This window comes from Pezoporus flaviventris, unplaced genomic scaffold (genome assembly GCF_033815535.1).
Source record: "Pezoporus flaviventris isolate CSIRO_AGI_PZ_B2104156 unplaced genomic scaffold, CSIRO_AGI_Pfla_v1 ptg000047l, whole genome shotgun sequence".
Classification (NCBI taxonomy): domain Eukaryota; kingdom Metazoa; phylum Chordata; class Aves; order Psittaciformes; family Psittacidae; genus Pezoporus; species Pezoporus flaviventris.
Window position 1 is genome coordinate 13,596,967 of NW_026892595.1, and position 24,335 is coordinate 13,621,301.

The window sequence follows — 24,335 nt, forward strand, 5'->3', positions numbered from 1 at the left end:
TTTTTTCCCCTAATATCCTACAGGCAGATACGGACAGAATAACGCAGTATCTTTCCTCAACATCTTATTTTCCCATGTAAGAGGCGTGCAGGTAATCTATTGTATCTGATCTTCAGTAAAGCACCACAAAAGTAATTCTTTAAAGCAGTGCTGGTTAGAGCAGAACTTTAGGTAACACATGAAATGAACCAAATAGGAGATGGCAAAAGTTAAACTTGAAGGAAGAAGTATGACACGTGAGAGATTTAGGATCATCTTCAGTGCAGCACAGATCTTGTTTAATATTTTCTTTATGACCCTGATATGGAAAACAATCATTGCTGATGACATGAAATCAAATAGAATTGTCAGGGCAGGGAGGGTCATGATGACCTTGAAGACTATAGTTTAAGAACTGTCTTGAAACTAATCACATAAATGGCAAAATCATGCACTTATAAGCTAAAGCAATTTTTTTTTTTTTTTGTTAGAAGTTAAGTTTTGAAAAATATGGGAAGAGTAATGGATTTAGAAATCATTGGGGAAAAGAAAAGTGTGGGTACTGCAGATGATCACAGCTTCTGCAGAAGCTTCTACAGCAGGGGATGTGGGGGGAGAAAGGATGAATGGCTTAAAATGTATGCAGGAGAATCAGGGAGTCACCAGTGTCCCTCCAGGCACTGGCAAGGCACCATCTGCGCCACTACGGTGGGTGCCAGTGACTTCTGTGCACGAGCAATGACCAAATATACAACTGATACATAGAAAGGCTGCTGGGGAGTAAAAGCTTGAAACCTGAAGCATTTGATTTGCAAGGTCTCACAACATGCAGGCTGAGATGGAAAGTGATCACTCTCTATGAGTGCAACCTGGGAGGAAGAAATCAGGAAAAAAAGAGCTGTTTAAGTTAACAAACATTATTAGCCCATGAGCAATATTGAGCTGAGGATAAACTAAGGCTGGGTACAAGTGGGGTTTCCAACTACCAGGAAAATCATGCTCCTGAATTGCCTTCCTGTGTATGGGTAGAGGGTGCATTCACATAAAAAATTTAGGGAGCACCTGTGTCTCTCAACTTAGATTTATATGACAATAGAAAGGAAGGACAATCTGGGCAATAACCCAGGTCTGGAGGTATTTTATGCAGTTCCTGCATTGCATACCTTCTCTTTGACCTTCACCAAGTTTCCTCAGATGACTCTCTGTAAAATGACTGTTGAAATTATCCCAGTTTATAGGATAAGGGCTGGAGAATCAGCACATCTATGGTCATTAGAGAGAGGGCTTTTTCTAATGCAAGAGGGTAAGTATCACATATAGTTGAGTTTCATGTATCTTCATGTATCTCAGTATTAGGCAGAAAGCTTTGATTTGTCAATAAACTCCCATCATTTTAATTCTCCATTGAAATACAATGAGAATGCAGGGAAGGGCGAAAAGATATCTTAACTCCAGAAAAACCCAGACTGCCATAAAGTCCAGATTACCTGTGTAAAGTGACTAAAGTTTAAATTCCTCTGGCTTTGCCCAGGCTAATCACAACTCTATTACCCTTCAGTTCTACAGGAAGCCCTGGACCAAAATGTTCTCAGAAAAGGGGTATCCCTCCAACTTTTTACAGAGAAGCTCAAAGCAGGGTGCAAACCTCTAGAAATTCAGCGTTAAGTCCTTGGAAGTTAGCTGTCCTTTCCTGTTGTTTTCACATGTTTATGAGCAGGTGCTGCAGTCTGAGCCCTGGTGGACTGGGAGTATTGGAAAGCTGCAGAGCATCAAAGAAAACGGTTTAGGCAGCTCTGTAGAGAGCCCTGGAGCTGGAGAGTGAGGGCTGATTGCTTTGTTCTGGCATGGTCTCCCTAAATAAACAGATTTTTTCTTTCCATCTCTTGATCCTAAATTTGCTCCCGGAGACTCCCTAAAGGTGCTGACCGGTGACACACAAGCACGTCTGCCTGAGCATGCTGCCCCAGGGCACAGCCACAGCCCAGAGTCCTTTGACAAACTCTGCTCTGCTGTTCACAGCTTTCCTTTCCTGTAAAGATTGACTCTGAATCTTAATAACTTGCCTGAGACGGGAGGATTCTCAGTCTTTCTTCCCTAGGTTAATGCCAGTATGCCTGTTAATATGGGATAAGCTCAACTACAAATCAGCTGTTTTTCCAAGCTAAAACAAACCCAAAGATTTCAAAGGCATTGCATGCAGGTTTGTAGGAGAAAATCACTTCTGTACTTAAGTCTCAAAATTTAAATCCATCATTCCCTAACCCATCGTCTCATTTTGTGATCTAAGAGAAACAAAAGGCAGTGGAGAAGTTGTTTCCTTATCTCTCATTTCAACTCCCTTTTCTTCAACCCACAGGAAAACAGCAAGAAAGATAGTTCAAGAAGTATTTTTCACTTGTTTTTCAATTTTGCTTCAAACACATGATAAGCTTTCCTGAAAGGACAAGACATCATCTCTGAGATGAATGGGTCAAGATGGGGGAAAGACAGACATAAAATACAACTGAAAGGAACTAGCTGACAAGGGCATGTGACTAACAAGTTTGGTAAGGATTTGTCTTTATGGTAGTTGTAAAAATCAGGTTAAATTCTGTGGTTTTTAATCTGCCTTAGCAATGCAGTCACCACCAGCTCTATATGATACTGGTGGGAATCTTAACAAGCTATACAAACTTATTATGAGATTTCAAGTTTCCTTGTGCTCTTTCAGTAGACAAATATTTCAGATGGGCCCTCGGAGCCAAAAATGCAGAGTGAACCAGAAATGTTCATATGTAAAGGGTTAAAATGTCGTTCTACTACTAGAGCACATATTAAATAGTTTTAAGGATTAATCTCCTAAAATGCTTGCATATGGGTTATTAGCAGTGGTGACTGGGATTATGCTTCTCCAGGAACTTCCTCACAGATCATTGCTTACTTACTACTTTATGATTTCATCCATGATTACACACAAAATCATTGCTAAAGCCACTGGTGTTGATACAAATGGCAGTGGAATGGTAAATAGAAATTAAGCAGGACAGCCAGGTATTTTAATTAATGAAAAAATACACAGAGCTCTGTGTGTGTGAAACAGAGGCTGCTGTTGAAGGAGACATGGCAACATAAGACTTCCTGTAAAGCTGTAAGTTGCCATGTTGAGAAAGGCTGTGTAGTCCAACACGAGATGTCTTTTGCATCTTCCAGTCTCTGGTTTTTGCAATGTAGTGGCACTGCTTCAGAGGACCACTATTTCAAATTAGACTACAGTCAGTAAAGCAGGTTTTTTTAAAAATGAAAACTTGGATTTGAACCCATCACACTGACTGGAAGTTAATCTTTTGCTTCCAGTGGAAATGTCCGAGCACCAGCGTGCTGTGGAAGATACCCTCTCCTCCAGCTTTAGCCTGTGGGCCTATTTTTTGGTTCCAAAGTCAGAAAGATGCTGAGTCAGAAAGGAAAACCACCTCCTTTTAAAAAAGTGTCACTCACTAAGAGGAGAATGTTGATTTTGGTTTTGAACCCAGCATCAGTAAGGATTATTGCAAAAATTGGCATTCAGTTCTAGTATCCACATACTTATAAGCTGCTGTTTAAAAGCAAACACAGAGAAACAATACAGCAATTTGAAAGCTGGAGAAAACACTTGCAGAATGTCTTTGTGTCCAGCTACCAGCAAGAAAACTAATGTATACTGACTATAATGTATAAACATATCTTTACAAACAGAGGGTGCTGCATAGTAAAAGATTGCTTAAGAGCTAGTAGCTCCTTTTAGTTATACCCTCTGAGAGTCTGTAAAAGTAGATGTAGTGTTCTAAACTACAAGATACAATATAATTTGTTCAGAACTCCAGCACTAGTATTGCTGCAGAATTGCCATGCCTGTTCTGGTCCTACAGCCCTTTTCTGACCAATGCTGTCCATTTCTTGTGGGCCATTTGTGTGCGTTTGAATTTGGTAGTTCAAGTTTTCCCATTCATACAGTTTTCAGGAAGGACTTTTTGATAGTGCCCCATGACTTACACTCAAGCATTTTTAATGGTAATATGAGCTGATGTATGTATAACACTTTCAGAGGTTTTCTTGATGTGGCCCACAGAAGCACAGAGAGCATTTTTTAGATTGCAAAGTGTGGCCACTTGGCCTTAGACCAGCACTCTGCTAGTCCTAAGTAACTCTCATGAAGACTTTTGTCTTCTCCTAACACCAGCATGCTCTTGTTCTTACCCACATTTTCTGCCAAAATGCTTTCAGGAAATATGAGTGTTTGTATCTTGTCACCCCCTCCAGTTTAGCACAAACTGAATCACACTGTATAGTTCAGCTGAGTAATAAAATATAATCTGATTGGCAGGAGGTATTAGAGGGGGTGCGTCATTACAGATCCTCTTTTAACCCAGTTTAACAAGTTGCTCTTGAGAAGTTACTTATTCTAGCTGTCAACATCTTGTTGCTGAGATGACAGCGATCAAATCTCTGTTAGATCAGAATTCTTCTTACTCCACCTTCAAGTATCTGAGAGCTTCATATAAGGAATATCACTTTTTGTCAGCAAAATGATTTGTTTGATAGTGATCATTTGCTGAAAGATACAACAATGTATTTTTTTAATATCTGCAACAATTATTAGCATGACATAGAGATGAAATAAATAGCAGGCAATAGTGAATCATGGAGCATTAAAATTCTGAATTGTTGCTATGTTGAGCACGCTAATCCACATACAAAACAAGAATGTATTTCAAAATTATGAAACCTTAGCAATGCATTCCCCGGTGCATAGATGTCACAGCAGCAAATTATTAGTCAGAGACTGATGTTCTCAGAGTGTCCTGGGGACACCTCACTAGCTAGCAGAGTACCAAACCGATCTCTATTATGAAGTTATAAGAGTTCTTTTGTTATGCCTCTTGATGATTGGAACTGGAAAGGAAAAAGCTATATATTACCTGTCAGGCAGACTCCACCTAGACTTGAACAGTAGCCTGACGGGAAACCGTCCCTAAGTGATGTATTCTATCCTGATTTTATCTCCTCCAGCACACCCAGTTTTTGACGCTCATGGAAATCTATCATGCCATATCATGGAAATCTATCACGCCGTATCATATGACCCAGTAAAACTACTTGGAAATTAATTGCTTGTATTTACAGGTGATAGGTGACAGCCAACATGGCTTTACTGAGGAAAAATCCAGTCTGTCATTCAATAATGGGGCTATAGAATATACATCTGCATGACAAGCTCTGACAAAGGACTGAGGGGCCATCTGTATCTTCCAGGTAACACTCCCAGTTTATATAGTGGGCATGACATGCTGTGGTATGGAATATCCCTTTGGCGAGTTTGGGTCAGGTGCCCTGTATCTGCTTCCTTCTGCTTTCCCTCCTCCCTGGCAGAGCATGAGACTCAGGAAGTCCTTGGTCAGACTAAACATTACTTAGCAACAACTAAAAACATTGGTGTTATCAGCGCTGTTCCCAGGCTGAAAGTCAAAAACACAGCACTACACCAGCCACCAAGAAGGAGAAAAATGACTGCTACTGCTGAAACCAGGACATTCATGCAGAGGGAACCAAAACCCCGTTCTTTCTTTCTTTCACCTCTGGGATCACCACACTCAAATGACTGTACATGGTATAAAAGCCTTTATTGATACAGTCTGGACATAGGGATTAATTTAGAGGGACAGCCCTCAAGGGTGCCCAGTGCGTGGCCACCATGGACAGAGACATCCCCCTGGGCCTCCTGGGCACAGGCACTGCCTCAGGGCCAGCACCCCAAAGGCCTTTCTCCAAGGGATGCTGGGCGAAGGGGCAGCAGCAGCAGCAGGGCTGCGGTAGGCAGGGCTGCAGGGGCCCCGTCACCCCCGTGTCATAGTGCCAGCACCCGGCCATGCAGCATCACAATGCTCCGGGGCAGTATGAGTCCAGCGCCCTCCCCTGTCCCGCTGCCAGAGTGCCCGGTGCTGCCACCGGGACAGAGCTGGCAGCCTGAGGGCATCTGAGAGGCAGTCCCTGGGGCACCGGGGGAATTCCTGGCAGGGGGGCGGGGGTTGATGAGGGCAACCCTTGAAGCTGCACGAAGCTGCAGGAGGTTCTGTGCTGCGGTTCCAGCTCCTGGAGGGGCCACGCTCAAAGCTCATCACATGGATGGATGGATGCATGGATGGATGGATGGAAATCCTGCCTCAGTCGTTGGGGAGCTCGCTGTCCTCGTCTCCTGGGCATCAGGGAATTAGGTGAGGGGGGGACTAAGGGAGGGAACACTTGAAGCTGCAAAGCTGCAGGAGGTTCTGTGCTGCGGTTCCAGCTCCTGGAGGGGCCACGCTCAAAGCTCATCGCATGGATGGATGGATGGAAATCCTGCTTCAGTCGTTGGGGAGCTTGCCATCCTCATCTCCTGGGCACCAGGGAATTAGGTGAGGGGGGACTAAGGGAGAGAACACTTGAAGCTGCAAAGCTGCAGGAGGTTCTGTGCTGTGGTTCCAGCTTCTGGAGAGGGCACGCTCAAAGCATCATCGAGGGATCATGCTTTAGTTGTCAGGGAGTTCGACGTCCTCACCTCCTGGGGAGAGAGTGGCAGCAGCCAGAAGAAAAAGGATGCACAGGTGGCTCAGTGCCCTCCCTCACTGCCAAGCAGAGGAAGGATTCATGCTCCGAGGATTCATCAGGCCAAAGGCATTTTGCTGTTGTTGGAAGCCCCTGAGATGGCTTCAGGTGGAAGCAGAAAAAGCAGTGCCAGTGTCCCCTTGTCCCCTTAGAGGCGTAACCAGCTTGTGGAGCTGGAGCAGGTCTTGCTCACGTGCTCAGGGAGTAGCCGATCGCCAGCACTGGGGTCAGGAAGGAATTTTCCTCCGGGGCAGATTGGCACCGGTCCCCGGGGGTTTTTTGCCTTCCTCTGAGCACTGAGCATGACCCCTTGTCAGGGCTCCTCAGTCCATTCTGGCTGCGTTATCGCCTGGTGCTCATGCTCCACAAAGGCGGCCCCTCGTGTCCTGCAGCTGGGGGGGGGAAGGCTTTTTTCCCCCCAGGCTGGACTAGGAAGCGTCCCTGGGGTTTTTTGCCTTCCTCTGCAGCCGAGCACAGCCCCTTCATGGGGGTCCTTTGGGTCATGGTGTCCCAAAGGCAGCTGCTCGTGCTCCACGCAGGTGGCCCTCGTGCCCCGCATCCGGGGGGAGGCAGCCTTCTGCACTCCCAGGGTGGCCCCAGCGTGGCCCCGGGACTTGCTGCTGTCCTCTGGAGGACTGAGCACCACACCTCGACAGGTCTTCCCTGGCCCTTTCTGGCTGGGTTCTTCTTGCACTGCTCTCGCACCACCACGGCACCACTCCTGCCCTGCCTTTCCTTTCTCAGGCTGCAAGGGAGACTTTTGCCACCTAAACTGAAGGCTCTAAACTAAACCTGACTAAAATTAACTCAGCTAAACTAAATCAAATAACTTTATCTAGAAATAAATAAAATACTCTTTCTACCCATAACCATTCTGAGTTGTGTCTTTGAAAGTGATTTTGGTGCTGAAATTCCCTTGGCATTTCAGGTAAATAAGGATCTCCTCATTGTACAACTTGTGAGTGCAGGCAAGGGAAGGCAATAAAACGGAATGGAATAGAACAGAAGAGAGTGGACTGGAACTGAACAGAATACAATAGAAAGCTCTGCTATGTTATGCATATAGAATCATAGAATAGTTAAGAGTTGGAAACGACCTGAAGATCATCTAGTTCCAACCCCCTGGCATGGGCAGGGATGCCTTGCACTAAACCATGTCACCCAAGACTCTGTCCAGTCTGGCTTTAAACACTGCCGGGAATGGAGCATTTGCCTCTTCTTTGGAAAACCTGTTCCAGCGCCTCACCACCCTCACAGTAAAGAGCTTCTTCTTTAAATCCAATCTAAACTTCCCCTGTTTTAGTTTGAACCCATTACCCTTTGTCCTATCACTACAGTCTCTAACGAAGAGTCTCTCCCCAGCATCCCTATAGGCCCCCTTCAGATACTGGAAGGCTGCTATGAGGTCTCCACGCAGCCTTCTCCAGGCTGAACAGCCCCAGCTTTCTCAGCCTATCTTCATACAGGAGGTGCTCCAGTCCCCTGATCATCCTCGTGGCCCTCCTCCGGACTTGGTCCAACAGTTCCATGTCCTTCTTATGTTGAGGACACCAGAAGTGCACACAATACTCCAAGTGATGTCTCACGAGAGCACAGGAGAGGGGCAGGATCACCTCCTTTGACCTGCTGGTCACGCTCCTTTAGATGCAGCCCAGGATACGGTTGGCTTTCTGGGCTGAGAGCGCACGCTGAAGCCGGCTCATGTTCAGTTTCTCATCGACCAACACCCCCAAGTCCTTCTCCGCAGGGCTGCTCTGAATCTCTTCTCTGCCCAACCTATAGCTGTGCCTGGATTGCTCTGACCCAGGTGTAGGACCTTGCACATGGAATTCAGCAGCAGTCAGTGAGGTGTTGCATTCCAGTAGTAGGACAAGAGGTAAACCCCCAAACTAGACACATGAATGTTAACAAACACAAGCAAATATCTAAACACCCTCTGCTACAAACATTGCCCTGTGTAACAAATGCAGAAGAGATTTCTTGAATTCTCCTTTCCAAGACCTCACCATAGGCAGTGTAATAGCAAATGCCAATTGGTGTCTTGATAAGGAATGGTGAGGAAATGCTGCGTGCTCTATGTTTCTGCAAAGTTCATGCAGATGGAACCCAAACCCCTTTCCTTTCACCTTTGGGATCGCCACACTCAAATGAGTGTACGTGGTATAAAAGCCTTGTCATGGTTTAAACCCGAGCCAGACAGCTTGTTCACTGTCCTGGGTTCAGCAGTAGCAGTCATGTTTTTCCTTTGTGGTAGCTGGTGCAGTGCTGTGTTTTGACTTCCAGCCTGGGAACAGCGTTGGTGAAGCCGATGTTTTCGGTTGTTGCTAAGTGATGTTTACCCTGACCAAGGACTTTGTGAGGCTCATGCTCTGCCAGGGAGGAGGGGAACCTGTGAGGAAGCAGAGATGGGGCGCCTGACCCGGGCTAGTCAGGGAGGTATTCCATACCACAGCACGTCATGCCCAGGGTGGGGGGTAACTGGGAGTTACCCGGAAGGACACGGGCTTCCGGGTGGGACTCGTTTCTTGGCCGGTGGTATCATATTCTCTTCCCTTGTTATTTTCCCTTATCATTGTTGTAGTTGATAGTAGCGGTGGTGATTTGTGTTGTACATTGGTTGCTGGACTGTTCTTGTCTCAACACGTAGGAGTTGCACTCTTTCGATCCTCCTCCCCCTTCCTCCGGGAGCGAGGAAGGGGAGAGCCCCGGTGGGGTGGGGGGGACGGCCCTCGATTGTTGTCAGATCGGCACCACTCACTGGGAGTGAGTAAACAAGTTGCCTGACTGGGTTTAAACCACTTCCCCCCCCCCCCTTTCTTGCCCTCCCCCTACTCCTGGAGGGACACAGAGGAGAATCGAAAAGAATGCAACTCCCACGGGTTGAGATAAGAACAGTTTAGTAACTAAGGTATAACACAAATCACTGCTGCTACCACCAATGATAATAATGATAAAGGAAATAACAAGGGAAGAGAATACAACATCTCACCACCAGCCAACTGACAACTCACCCCCCCCAGCCCAACCAAGCTCTGACCGATGCCTCCTCCAACCCTGCAGTCTACCAGCCCTTCCGGGTAACTCCCAGTTACATCCTGGGCATGATGTGCTGTGGTATGGAATACCTCTTTAGCTAGTTTGGGTCAGGTGTCCTGTCTCTGCTTCCTCCCAGCTTCCCCTCCTCCCTGGCAGAGCATGAGGCTCACAAAGTCCTTGGCCAAACCAAAACATCCTTGCTATCAGCTCTGTTCCCAAGCCGAAAGTCAAAACACTGCACTGCACCAGCTACCAAGGAGAAAAATGACTGCTACTGCTGAACCCAGGACAAGCCTTTACGAACACAGTATGAACATACAGATTTATTTACAGGGACACCCCGCAGCGATGCCCAGTGTGTGGCCACCATGGGCAGAGACATCCCCCTGGGCCTCCTGGGCACAGGCACTGCCTCAGGGCCAGCACCCCAAAGGCCTTTCTCCAAGGGATGCTGGGCGAAGGGGCAGCAGCAGCAGCAGGGCTGCGGTGGGCAGGGCTGCAGGGGCCCCGTCACCCCTGTGTCATAGTGCCAGCACCCGGCCATGCAGCATCACAATGCTCCGGGGCAGTATGAGTCCAGCGCCCTCCCATGTCCCGCTGCCAGAGTGCCCGGTGCTGCCACCGGGACAGAGCTGGCAGCCTGAGGGCATCTGAGAGGCAGTCCCTGGGGCACCGGGGGAATTCCTGGCAGGGGGGCGGGGGTTGATGGGGGCAACCCTTGAAGCTGCACGAAGCTGCAGGAGGTTCTGTGCTGCGGTTCCAGCTCCTGGAGGGGCCACGCTCAAAGCTCATCACATGGATGGATGGATGCATGGATGGATGGATGGAAATCCTGCCTCAGTCGTTGGGGAGCTCGCTGTCCTCGTCTCCTGGGCATCAGGGAATTAGGTGAGGGGGGGACTAAGGGAGGGAACACTTGAAGCTGCAAAGCTGCAGGAGGTTCTGTGCTGCGGTTCCAGCTCCTGGAGGGGCCACGCTCAAAGCTCATCGCATGGATGGATGGATGGAAATCCTGCTTCAGTCGTTGGGGAGCTTGCCATCCTCATCTCCTGGGCACCAGGGAATTAGGTGAGGGGGGACTAAGGGAGGGAACACTTGAAGCTGCAAAGCTGCAGGAGGTTCTGTGCTGCAGTTCCAGCTTCTGGAGAGGGCACGCTCAAAGCATCATCGAGGGATCGTGCTTTAGTTGTCAGGGAGTTCGACGTCCTCACCTCCTGGGGAGAGAGTGGCAGCAGCCAGAAGAAAAAGGATGCACAGGTGGCTCAGTGCCCTCCCCCACTGCCAAGCAGAGGAAGGATTCGTGCTCCGAGGATTCATCAGGCCAAAGGCATTTTGCTGTTGTTGGAAGCCCCTGAGATGGCTTCAGGTGGAAGCAGAAAAAGCAGTGCCAGTGTCCCCTTGTCCCCTTAGAGGCGTAACCAGCTTGTGGAGCTGGAGCAGGTCTTGCTCACGTGCTCAGGGAGTAGCCGATCGCCAGCACTGGGGTCAGGAAGGAATTTTCCTCCGGGGCAGATTGGCACCGGTCCCCGGGGGTTTTTTGCCTTCCTCTGAGCACTGAGCATGACCCCTTGTCAGGGCTCCTCAGTCCATTCTGGCTGCGTTATCGCCTGGTGCTCATGCTCCACAAAGGCGGCCCCTCGTATCCTGCAGCTGGGGGGGGGGAAGGCTTTTTTCCCCCCAGGCTGGACTAGCAAGCGTCCCTGGGGTTTTTTGCCTTCCTCTGCAGCCGAGCACAGCCCCTTCATGCGGCTCCTTTGGGTTATTGGTAGCCCAAAGGCAGCTGCTCGTGCTCCACGCAGGTGGCCCTCGTGCCCCGCATCCGGGGGGGAGGAAGCCTTCTGCACTCCCAGGGTGGCCCTAGCGTGGCCCCGGGACTCCCATGGTGGCCCGAGCCTGGCCCCGGGACTTGCTGCTTCTCTCTGTTGCATTGAGCACCCCCCTTGTCGGGTCTTCCCTGGCCCATTCTGCCTGGGGTCTTTCTCGAGCTGCTCTTGCACCACGGCACCCCTCCTGCCCTGGCTTTGTTCCTTTGTCAGAGTGCAAGGGAGGTTTTTTCCAGCTAATCTGAAGGATGCGTCAACCTGCTGCTGGCTACGCGTGGGCATTGGGTTAATGCTCGTGAGCATCAGCTCTGCAAGATTTAGAACAAGAAAATATCATCTAGATATATCAACTAGACTAAAATTAACTAAACTAAACTAAAATGAAGTAAGACAAAGAACTTCATTTACAAATGAATAAAATACTCTTTCCACCTGTAACCTGAGTTGTGTCTGATTTGTGTCTTTGAAAGTGGTTTTGGTTCTGAAAACCCCTTGGCATTTCAGCTAAATAATGGTCACATCATTATAAAACTCATCCTGAGTGCAGGGAATGGGATGGGATGGAATGGAACGGAATGGAATGCAATGGGATGTAATGGAACAGAAGAGAATGGAATGAAATGGTATGGAATGCAATGCAATGCAGTGGAACGGAATGGAACGGAATGGAACAGAAGTGAAGGGAACACAACAGAACAGCTATGATATGTTATGCATATAGTTCTGCATGATAAGCTCTGACGTAGGTCTGAGAGGCCATCAGCAGTGCAGGTCCCAAGGGAGGCCGGTCCCAGGCATTGAGGCCTGTGAACACCCTCCGGACCCTGACAGAAGTACACCTGCACTCTTCATATACTCACCTTTAGGTATGCATGGGGTGAGAGAGAGTATTGTGAAAGATGGACTCCTGGTCGAGTGTTGTTCTCATGCTCTCGTATTGGGTTCTGTTTCTTCAAAAGAAACAGCTCAGGCATTTTTGAAAACTAGTATTTGTGGGAAGGCTGGGGTTGGGACTCCGATTACTACAGGATAAGCAGCTCTTCCTCCTCTTTTTTTTTTGTTTTGTTACCCTTTTTCTTTTCTGTAGGTGGTATCATGTATGCTTTTGGCCCCTGGTTAGTCTAGGCCTCAAGCAAGCTGTCCAGCTCCCCCTCACCTTCCCTATTGAGCCTGCGTGAAAGCAAGAGGTTACTCGCAGCGATGAAGAGGAACTACAAGCCTTCATCCTCACGACCCCTAATGACCACCACCAGGAGGCACTGCGCAGGTGCACCAGTGGGATGAATGCCAGAAAACTAATTATAATACTAGACGGGAATAGGTTTTGCCTATGTATTAGGCACGAAGCAATATCATGTTTAGGTAATCATTATATATAATAGAAACAAACTGAGTGGCAAAGGGGGTGTGCATGCTTTTTGAGGAGCAACCCCCATGCGCCTCAGCTGAATAAAGCATACCTACTTTACAACTCTAACGAGTTGTGGAGTCAATCCCCGTGTCAACACCTTTTGGCTACTGACAGTGCCCCCCAGCTCAGCCCCTGCTGCAGCAGGGCCTCCACCAGGGAGCACCGAGTGCAGCCCTGCCCGTTTTGCACCCTCGCCTCCCGAGACCGGTGCAGGCACTTTCTGCACCCCGAGCTCCGCGCTGCAGCCTCCCCTCTCATCGGCTTTGCCTGGTGCCGACGCTGCCACGGCCGGGGCAGCCAGCGCAGATCCCCCAGCCCGGGCCTGGCCCTGAGGCGGGAACACCTCTTCCCGCTCAGCGCCTCCTCGCGCTGCCGGCTCTCAACCGCCTCGCCAATCGCCGCTCCTCGCTCTTGCTCCGCTCAGGGCTGGGCCTCCCTTCTGGCACCGCCCCCTGTGAGTCCCTGCTCGCCTCAGCGCAGCTGCCGGCTTCAGGGCACGGCGCGAAGCTGGGCTCGGGTCTCCCTCTCGGTGGTCGGAGCTGAGGCTCCTGGACGCGGTGTTTTCCCTCGCACCGGTGCTGAAGGCTCCTCTGTGGAGCTGCTCACCTCGGCAAACGTTATTTGGAACATGTGAATCACTTTTTAATTTTAGGAAGCTTAATATTTTAGGCTTAAGATGCATTTGAAATAAAATTTACCACCTACTGAGTTCAAAATTATTCATGTGACATGTTATCTGTCTCTTGGGCTATTTGTGAATGCTTGCACATCTCATTCTTGCATGGGACTCTGAAAGCAAGTTCAGATGTGGGTATTTAAAGGTAATAGTCCTGATTCTCTTCTGAGATCACTCAGGCATATTCTAGTGACAAAAATTCTAAACTGAAAACCGGGATATTTGTGTAAGAATGGAGCCAGCTGGTGTGATAGAAGGTATTCGCCAATTGAAAATACTGCTCCTGCTGCAGAGACCCGACCTAATCAGCTGTGCAACTAACTAACTGGGAGGGAGTGTTAATCTGCTAGAGGATAGGAAACTTCTGCAGAGGGATCTGGACAGGCTGGATGGAGGAGCTGGGGCCAGCAGTACGAGGTTTAACAAGGCAAAGTGCTGGGTCCTGCATTTGGGCTACAACAACCCCATGCAATGCTACAGGCCTGGGGAAAAGCAGCTGGACAGCTGCTCGGTGGAAACAGATCTGGGAGTACTGGTTGGCAGACAACTGACCATGAGCCATCTTGTGCCCAGGTGGCCAAGAGCAACCTGGACTGTATCAGCCATGGTGCAGCCAGCAGGGTCAGGGCAGTGATCATCCCCCTGTAGTTGGCATTGGTGAGGCTGTACCTCCAACACTGTTCAGTTCTGGGCCCTTCACTGAAAGAAAGACATTGCTGGAGCGGGTCCAGAGAAGGGCAGCAAAGCTGGTGAAGGGCCTGGAGTGCAAGTGTAATGAGGAACGGCTGAGGGAACCGGGGTTGTTTAGTCTGGAGAAGGGAAGGCTCAGGGGAGACCTCACTGCTCTCTACAACTACCTGAAAGGAGGTTGTAATGAGGTGGGGGTCAGTCTTCCGAGTAACAAGTGATAGGACAAGAGGTAACAGCTTCAAGCTGTGTCAAGGGAGGTTTAGATTGGAGCTCAAGATGTGTAGATGTGGTGTTTAGGGACATGGTTTAGTGATGAACTTGGCAGTGCTAGGTTAATGGTTGGACTCGATGACCTGAAAGGTCATTTCCAACCTAAATGATTTTATAGTTTTACAATTCTAGGCTTATTATGCTGATTCATTGCCTTTATTTTGGGATCATATATTTTAGAGAATAGCATTTTTGTGTGTAAAAGAAAGATGTGTTACTTTCTGATTTGACTTCTGCAGTGATCTTAATGCCTGTATTTCACATTCATAGGAAAAAAAATATGTATCACTGCTTATCACCCCTCTTACCTCCTCATTACAGCAAAGTCTCATGTTTTTACATTATATTTTCCTCTCTCATTAATGAATCAATTTGGCCTCATATTTTGAAATGGTTATTTATGAGAGTGAACAGCCTTGAAATACTAAAGCATTAATTTCTATATTTCTTTTGCTGGCTTCCTTTGCAATTTCATTGCAGCTTTTATGTAGTTAAAAAATAATACTTTTACATTGCTTTCTACACAGAATAAGAAGGAAGCCTGCCTTTTTTGCCATAGGAATATTTTTGAGAAATATATTGGTTTCACTCATTATTCAAACTATAGTTGTAAGCTAAGTGGAGCTTTCCATGGCACATTTCTGTGTAAAAGGTGGAAGGAGATAAATAGATGGAAAGCTGCTTGTAAAATGTTGTAGAATTAAAGAAAAATTTCCCCTAAAGCAATTTGACTAATAAAGGTTATTTCTTATGGGTTTGCCTTCCATTTGAATTCTGTAGTATCCAGTAATGCTCCAATCTATATATACTACTTTGCAGAAGACTGCCCTGAAAGCAAGCTGTGAAGCAGGCACAATGGGAACTGCCTTTTGCTCCTTCTGGGGTGAGCCACTGAGCTGAGGAAAATGCACGTCCCAGGGAGGAAACTGGAAAGACACACTCCTGGGAAAAGAAATTCTTGCTTTAAGAAGAAAAGAAATCCTTGCTCTAAGGATACCCTGTGCATTTAGTGTGGACAAGTCATGGGACAGTCCTTTCATTGCTGGGCAAAGTGGTAAGAGCTGTGGAATATAAGTGAGTTCCTGATACGAAAATACAGTTTATTCTGTTGTCATAATGGTGGTGTAGCTGGGTATCATGACTGTGCCTCTGTGCATGCTTTAGACATTATTTACCTGGGTAATCAACAGCCCCGCAGCCAGCCATTTGGCTCAGTGAGAGAACAAACTGGTTTGAGACAGTGCACTGATTTGGAATGAGTGCTAGAAGTAGCTCCTCCATAGCAAAGTATTTGACTGATTGCACCAGGAACTTTCCAGATGGGAATTTCAGACAGTGCTGGAGATTCTCCACAGGCAACAATTTGTATGCTCAATATGTTGATTAGCAAGAGTGTCCTAGAGATACCCAGGCTGTTTCTGCTGTAGAACTGATATATGTGATAAAACACTTGGAAATAGTAGAAATTGTTCCTGTAGCTACAGAAATGGTCATATAAGATATTTCAGAGTTGTTTTCTACGTAGTTAAGATAACCATGTGCTGGAGTAGTTACATAGGACCATAAGCCAAACAGGTTAAAACTGAGCAGAGCAGCAGCACTGGTAATCTCAACCCACCTGAAGACACTGATGCAAAAACTCCTGCAGCAGAGACTACTGTTGCCATCTGACAGCAACTGGCAATCGTGAGATCTGATTCTCTATGCAAGTGTTGTTGCATGCTAACATGCCAATAATTTTTTTTTCTTTTCTTTTTTAATGAATTTTGTGTCCATGCCTATGCAAAAGGTAGAAACCAACTTGAATGAATACTCTGGTGAGCAGGTTCTTCTATAAAAGATAAGTACTTCTTCTCTGATCATGTTTCCAAACAAAGGTAATCCTTAGTAAATTGTGACCTCTGTGAATTTGTTTTAACTGCCAAATAGGACTAGATGTAAATAGCTGCCAAGTGTTTAGGCACAGCAGACCCCCTTCTTGTGTTTAGTTTCATGAATTATAAGTTGTGCTTTAGGGGTCGAATATTTAGTCTAGGCTTCTAATTTGAGTTAGTAATTTAGATTGCCTCTACTACAGAAGGAAATACACAATTCTAGGGTGCAATTCATCCTACTTCCATCAGATGTTCCTATTTCTCTCCACCGATTGCAAAGACATCTTCAGGTAGCTAGGTTAGATATTAACATTTGCTTTGCAGATACTGAAAGTCAGGCAAAATTTGCCTGCAGGCCCCAAAGCTGTATCAGGAGAAGCATTAAGAGCAGGTCAAGGGAGGCGATCCTCCCTCTCTACTCAGCCCTGATGAGATGCCTTCATGGTGTTGTGTCCAGACCTGAGCTCCCCAGTACAAGAAACATAGACATAAGAAAAAAAGCTTTTTTACTCTGTGGGTAGTCAAACACTGACACAGGCTGCTCAGAAAGGCTGTGGCATCGCCATCATTTGAGATATTCAAAATCCAACTGGACATGGCCTTGAGAAAATTGACCCTGCTCCAAGCAGAAGGTTGGACTACATGCTCTCCAGAGGTCCCTTCCCACCATTCTGTGATCATGTGAAATTATTCCAATTAATGGCACCTACATTTAGTCTAGTAAACTTTCTTATATCTTCTTTTGTTTATTTTTACAGCTTTTCTTTAATCTGAAGGAATGTGCCACATCTCTAGCATGACATTTCAATAAATTGTTCTCATTTCAGGGATTTTTATTATTGTCTTAAACTGACCTTCCCATACAAATTCTCATAAATAGTGAACCTGAAAACATTGTCTATATTTAAGGAATTTTCCTCATGGCAAGAATTAAAAAAAAAAGTAAATGGGGTTTGGACTTCTGTTTGCAGATGTGAACATACCTAATATGAGATTCTTGTATCTAAATAATTGTACTGTACAAGTTAATCTTACATAGTCTTTGTACAGGGCTTTATCTTGAAACCCTTGCTCAGGTGACAGAAATTGTCTCTAACTAAACATTGAGGAGAAAAGACTTTGAAGCTATATTGCTATATTGTGTAAATGTGAAATATTTACTGTGCATTTGGAGCACAGATTTCATACTCTAACCTAATTCTTGCCTACAGGTATTCTATGAACATATTGAAAAATTGGAAGTTTATCCTCTGATCTCCAACTGTGCCTAATTAGGACATAAGGCTTGCTTACATTAATAAAATAAAACATTCCATAGGAGAAAATTGGGTTTGGTTTTGTTTTCATGTGTGAAATTAAACCTGTATATTACCCCTTCAAAAAGATTAAAATCTAAATTAAAATTAGATTTGCCATGTCAAAAAACTCTCAGAACAGCATCCTTGTAATATTGAACTAAATGGAATATGAATAAGCAATATTCCTAGTCCTAGGAAAATATGGCTTAGAGTTTCTGTCTTTGAACCACAGCAAAGTATTTGGCTAAAATTCTAAGGAAGTAAATAATGCATCGGTAATGTTTGCAATGCTTCCTTTAGTTATTTAAGCAAAACAAGCAAGAGGTTTACTTAACATTGGCATAACTATTCCCCCTATTAGTTTTGATCAATTGCTTTGTGGTCATGTTCATTAGACAGCCTAATCCGAACTGCAATTAGATTTTATCCTTTTAAAAGACAAAGCAGAATCCCAAGCCATTAATTAAAAGGTCTGACTACAGTTGTTTACAAGATGGATGTTGCATACCCTTTACTGATGACTCAACTCAGCAAAACAGAGCACTTTAGTTTTAAGTGGCATATACTCTAGCAGTAATTGAATGAAAACTTTTGCTGTGGTGCAGGTGGAGAAAGGCAAATCATTTCATGTGCGGATTCCTGAAGACACGAAATGCTAATGAGAATCATGCAAATAAGCTAGATTTACATAGCAAGTATGATGAAAATGTTTGACGTAGGGGAGGCTGATTAATATACATTCCTGTGCCACTTATCTGCAACATTATTTCTTTCAGACACTGAAAAACATTTAATATTTAGTCTTCTGACCCACTGGATCTTATGCTGTGGTATCCCAAAACAATTTACGGTACCTGAAAAATCAAAAAACTCATTACTTGCTACAACTAAAAACCACAGGTCAGCTAGAACATTAATGTGCATTTCCAGACAGAGCTCTACCTCTGCAAATGTAAGAAAACTGTCCCCAAATAAATAAATCTGATCTATTACTTACTACATGATTCCTTAGTTCTGCAAATGTTTCCTGATTGTACTCCATGGATTTTCCCCAGGCCTTGCTTTGTAGTAGGCTGCTTCCTCATGCTATCCGAAGTGTAGGATGCACATTCCCATTCCACATATGAATAAGTCCATATTCTTTGTCCCTCTCCTCCCAAAACCACAAAAAGTCATAAATGTTGCTGATCTTTAAGAAGATCTGATATCATTTGTCAAGACAAGAAGCTGCACTTAACCATGCACAAAACCATGTAACATCAAATGCTCCAGGTTTAGGTGTCTGCTCCTCCAAAGGTTTCCTGCATGACCATAGAAAATATCAAAGGGAACTTCAGCTGATTTTGAAGGCAGGTAAACCTAGGTAGCTTTAGTGTAGGCTTCTGTGAATATGGCAGTATTTCTCAAATTCCCAGAGGTCCTGCAAGACTCTCAGCTCATGTGGTAACTGAGGAGAAGCACAAAATGTGAGGTGGAAAGATGAAATTTAGACGAGGTAACTAACCTTAAAGTAAAGATGAAATTTAGATGAGGTAACTACCTTTGAAAAAGAATAAACACATGGGTAAAGGGATTTTTTCTAACTAAAAAAAATTTCAGGATATGTTTTTAAATGCTTCACTGAGGCTTTCATCTGGTGTATATCTGGGTGTCTTTCCTCTTCCATACATTTGGAATAATAAGATTATTACCTAGAAGCTTAACAAAAAAAGGGGAAAAGCTGCTCATTGCCAGTGAGGGAAAAATGTATTGCAGACATAGCAATCAGGGCCTGCAGCTCTACCAGTCATCTGTGTGTAGCTAGGGTTGCTAACTCAGCAATAAGAAGGGAGCCAAAGCACACAGAGATATTTTTTTTTAATTAGTTTATTGTCCATTATTAATAGGAAACCCATAGAAAATAAAAATCCCAAATTGTAGATAAACACAAAAGCCTATTTTTAGTCTGTGAGAAATATGAGAAATATGAGAAGAAGGTACACTGCAGCCACAGGAGGTTATCTTCTATTTGTCTCATGTTTCCATCATAAGTTTACCTACACAGCTGTCTGTTAAGGTATTATCTGCCTAATATCTAGCAGTAACAAATCGTGCCCATGCACTAGGCTGGGGGAATGGCAAAGAAAAGCCTTGTAGTTAGTTTGAGGAAGGTTTGTCTGGCATAAATGTCCTCTAGGATGAAAATGAAAATGAAGAAAGAGCTGGGTTCCCCAAAGATAACCAAACAGAGTGAAAAAATCAGGAAAATACAGGACCAACATCAAGAAAAGCAACAAGGCTAAACACAGAATCGAAAGATTATAGCAAGGACAGGCTTTGCTTCAGAGCAACACTGCTAGCACAGGGAGTCAGAATTTAATAAATAAAAATTTTATCATCTTGCAATGATTTTCATGTAGATCTTCATAAACCATTAAAATCCTAGATAGCAAACCTCTGGATCAGATCTTCCTGATAGTGAGCAAAATACTCGGCTGAAAGCACTGGGGCAAACCATCATCTTTATCAGGTTGTCTTTGTTTGGTGTTTTCAGCAGACAGCTGGAAGAGAAAATTATTCCCAGATTGGTATGCAATGCATCACTAAAGATTAGAGACACTTTAAGGAAATCCACCCATGAATAAGAGGAAAAATGGAAAATGATTTTAATTTTCCTAGTTGTGGAGACTATACAGAATTTGCAACAGAGTAAGTGTATGTGGAGGGGTTATATATATATAAACAGCTTTCATGCTGAAAGAATGTTTAAATCAAAATATGAGAAAAGATCTGTATTTTAGCTTACAAAAAGGATATTTACATAAACAGCATGAAACTTCCAATGCTACTATTCAAAGAAAAGTACATGCTGGATTCACAGTTCAAAATTACTTCTATTCTGACATTTAAGTTACTTAAAAAACAGAAGTCAGAAGCAAAATGAAATATTTGAAATCAGAAATTACAATTTCACCCACACTATTGCTTCATGGAAATTTTCAATATTACGATTTCTGATACCTGTATGGTTTAAATATTCAACATTTCCAAACCTTCATAGGACAAAAAATGAATCTTTCCCCTCTATTCATTAAGCATTTTGAACGGAATAATAAAGACACTTACAGAGGTACTTTGCCTGTCATTAAATATATTCCCTCGCAGAACTGCGTTCTGCCTTGAAAGTAAGAAAATTAAGCATTTGAGCAAATAATCATTAACTGAAATGAGCATTTCCCCACTGATTTTAGTGCACAAAATGAAGGGCTTCACTTTCAGAAACACAGATGTGTGGTTGCCTCTTTAAACACAAAGAGGCATGTAACTGCAAACTGTTCCACTGATCATGTGTACGGATTGTCCTTCCAGTCCTGCAGATTTCAACACATATTTGAAAATGACATACATATATGTATTCCTATAATGCATGTATATGGAAAGGAACATAAAATATTTATATATTTTGGTCTGCATCTTCAGACCAAGTATGCTTTTCTACCCTCAAAGGAACACACAAAAAAAACCCCAAACCCATAGATCTGTTACAGCCTAGATTCGTTTGTTTTTTTTTTTATATATTGCTGCCTACTTGCTCATTAGACAACCTTTCTCTTCCTAATTTATCACTTTAACACCAGATTTAGCACAAAGAACCAGCCTGCAAAAGGTAAAAAAAAAAAAAAAATTATACTGAGCAGTTCACATTAGTGTGAAAGTTGGCAACACCAAAGTGTTTCTATTTATCACCATTTGCTTTGATGGGACACCATTCATTTCATTCATCAGTTGATTCCTTTCAATTATTTCTTCTTGGGAAGAAGTACAATCAGCATTATTTAGTTAGGATTGTTTGCCCAACAGGTTTTGTAAAGTCCATTAAAAGAAACTCGTTCCTAGATACCTGTGCACTGGGTCTAGAGTTTTCCTCCAATATCTGCCTACCTTGTGATTTAACAGCATATTTGTTTTTTATTGTTACTGGAAGCCAACATAGATTTAAACATTTCAGCTCATAAAGAGTGAGCAAAATCAGATGAGTATGTTCTTTCCAATTTCAGGATAACACACTTCTATCTGAAATAACAGCCAGTTTGAAAATCTTCTACCAAGGAATACTGATGAATATCTTACTGTCTGGAGTTGGGAATTGTTGGTTTTTTGGGGTTGGTTTGTTTTGTTTTTCTTTTTTTTCCTCCTCAATTTTGGAAGCATTGGTAATTCTCAGCAAGGACATGGGACACATGATTCTAAACATAAAATAAAAATGACAACATTAGCTCAACTGTTAAATAACCTGCTTAGGTGCACTGGGTCATTACAGGTATTAAGTCTGACAACCTGTCACACCTCTCCTTCCCCTGCCATTACCTTTCAGAAGAAAAGACACATAGATGCATATATCCAAGGAACAACTTAGTTGTGTGTATCTAAGTTCAGGGAGGGCTCTTGGACTGTAAATCCAATGTTCAGCAGCTCTCTCAGGGCTCCTTTATTACTCCCTACTGATCAGCTTGACACACTGGGCATCATGAATTTAATCTAGAGTGCTTAACCTCCCATTTGCTGTGGGAATCACATTGCTGGACCCTGGCTTCTTAGGCAATGGCACTTGTCTATTGCACCAGCACTTGTACTTCAGCCTCTTTGTGAATTTGATCCTTATTCTTCAAGTATCAGAGGATGCAATATCATGAATAAATACAGATATGGTTCCTAGGATGATAACAGTTAAATGTCAGATGTAAATTTACAAGTGTGAGTTGATACATTGCTAATGAGTTGCTCTTACTTTTCAGGGACAAATTCTTCTGCTATTTCTGGTTTCTCATGTGACTCTGGCTTCTCAGGGCCAGACCTTGCATCTGGGTTTTTAAGAATATTGAAAAAGAGGAGATCTGCCCCTGAGACTTGGTGCTGACACCAAGGAAACAGTAAGTTTGAAGGTCCAGAACAAATTCCAGTAAAGCAACAGGCATATTACTCATCTCTCAGTATTTGAATCATTGCACTTGGAGGAGGAGGACTCTGACTTCTCTGAGACTTTTAACTGTTCTTCTCTAAAGTTATTCATTAAGTCCTCCTTTATGGGAGACGGAAATGGTCTTTCTGAGTGCCATTTTCAGATTTCCAGTTAATCACTTGTTAATCCCTGCAGTTAAAGACTTCTCTGTGCTTCAGTTAGCCTCAGTTAAAAATGATGACAAGCATGCTGACAGGCCTAGCAGAGGACTTTGAGAACCTCAGATAAAGAGCACAGTGTTTAACACTACTTCATGAGACACATGCCATCCCTTTAGCTTCACGAACTTTGACTTTCTCTGGGTAGTGAAGAGACAGGGAAAAAATAATATTCAGGGGTAAGAAATAAAAGCAATTTTCAGTAACTTTCAAAGAAGGAATTGCACAATGGTGCTCCTAAAGTTAGAAGGTGTCCTGGGTTCAGCAGTAGCAGTCATTTTTCTCCTTCTTAGTAGCTGGTGCAGAGCTGTGTTTTTGACTTTCAGCCTGGGAACAGCGCTGATAACACCAATGTTTTTAGTTGCTGCTCAGTAATGTTTAGTCTGACCAAGGACTTTCTGAGTCTCATGTTCTGCCAGGGAGGAGGGGAAGCCAGAAGGAAGCAGAGACAGGACACCTGACCCAAAGTAGCCAAAGAGATATTCCATACCACAGCACGTCATGCCCAATAAGGGTTAGATCACTGCTGGGTCAGGCTGGGTATCAGTGGGCGGGTGGTGAGTGATTGTATTCTCTTCCCTTGTTATTTCCCTTATCATTATTATTATTGGTGGCAGCAGCAGTGGTTTGTGTTATACCTTAGTTACTGGACTGTTCTTATCTCAACCCGTGGGAGTCACATTCTTTTGATTCCCCTCCCCATCCCTCCGGGAGCTGGGGGAGAGGAAGGGTGGGGGAGTGAGTGAGCGGCTGCATGGTTCTGAGTTACTGGCTGGGTTTAAATAAACCATGACAGAAGTCCATAAATATTCCTGCCCCCCACAACAACAGTCACACAGCCCCACCAACCGCTTTTGTGCTGCAAAATCCTCAGTCAGCTAAGGTATTTTTACTTGAATCCAAGACTCCTGTCTGTAGCAAAACACCAGTGAAACTGGTGGAAAAGAGTATAACATGCATCCTCTTAGGCTCTCTAAATAAGTAGGAAAATGTCCTAAATAGAGGTCAGGAATATATCTGCTTCTGTGTTTTATTCATTTGCAAAACAGAGCCTCACAGTGGCACAGCAGGACAGTTAGGCATCCATCTGTTGTGCAGAGCTATATTTTTTTTCTGCAAGGTATACAAGAAATAACCAATAATTCATTAGAAAATAATAATTTGACCTTCACTTTAAAATATGCTTTAGTCTGCCTAAGAAGCTATAGCTTGATGTCCTCAGCCTTGCCAGACAGTAGTATTAAGAAGAAAAAATACTCAAAGGAGTATCCAGCGACTGACATCACATCACTGCACCACTACAAACATCTGGAAGGATTACATGGAAGGCACAGGCTCTGTGTTTTATTCCCGTCTCTTAAATGGTGCTTTCCTAAGCTTTAGGAGTGATGTGAGAATCAAAGCCATTGCAGTGTTCTGTGCTGTGCAATGCATGAAGGACAAGGATTATTTACACAAAAAACCAGGATGCAGCAGCAAGCTCCCCTTCGAATACTGGCTTGAAAGTTTGGAAAGGCATATTCA

At 44.4% G+C, this 24,335-nt stretch overlaps 1 protein-coding gene and 1 long non-coding RNA gene across 2 annotated transcripts in view; one reads left to right on the top strand and one right to left on the bottom strand.

Annotated features, from left to right (window-relative positions):
* Nucleotides 1-8,353, top strand: part of CUBN (cubilin) — a 398,149-nt gene extending 389,796 nt beyond the window's left edge. The window contains exon 57 of the mRNA XM_061468346.1: nucleotides 8,324-8,353. Coding sequence (XP_061324330.1) covers nucleotides 8,324-8,334 — 11 coding nt within the window. The 3' untranslated portion in view covers nucleotides 8,335-8,353. The remainder of the gene's footprint in view (nucleotides 1-8,323) is intronic.
* An 11,264-nt stretch (nucleotides 8,354-19,617) lies between these two features.
* The window catches only part of LOC133276955 (uncharacterized), a 56,839-nt gene continuing 52,121 nt past the window's right edge, over nucleotides 19,618-24,335 (bottom strand). The window contains exon 3 of the long non-coding RNA XR_009746059.1: nucleotides 19,618-20,194. This is a non-coding gene — a long non-coding RNA (uncharacterized LOC133276955). The remainder of the gene's footprint in view (nucleotides 20,195-24,335) is intronic.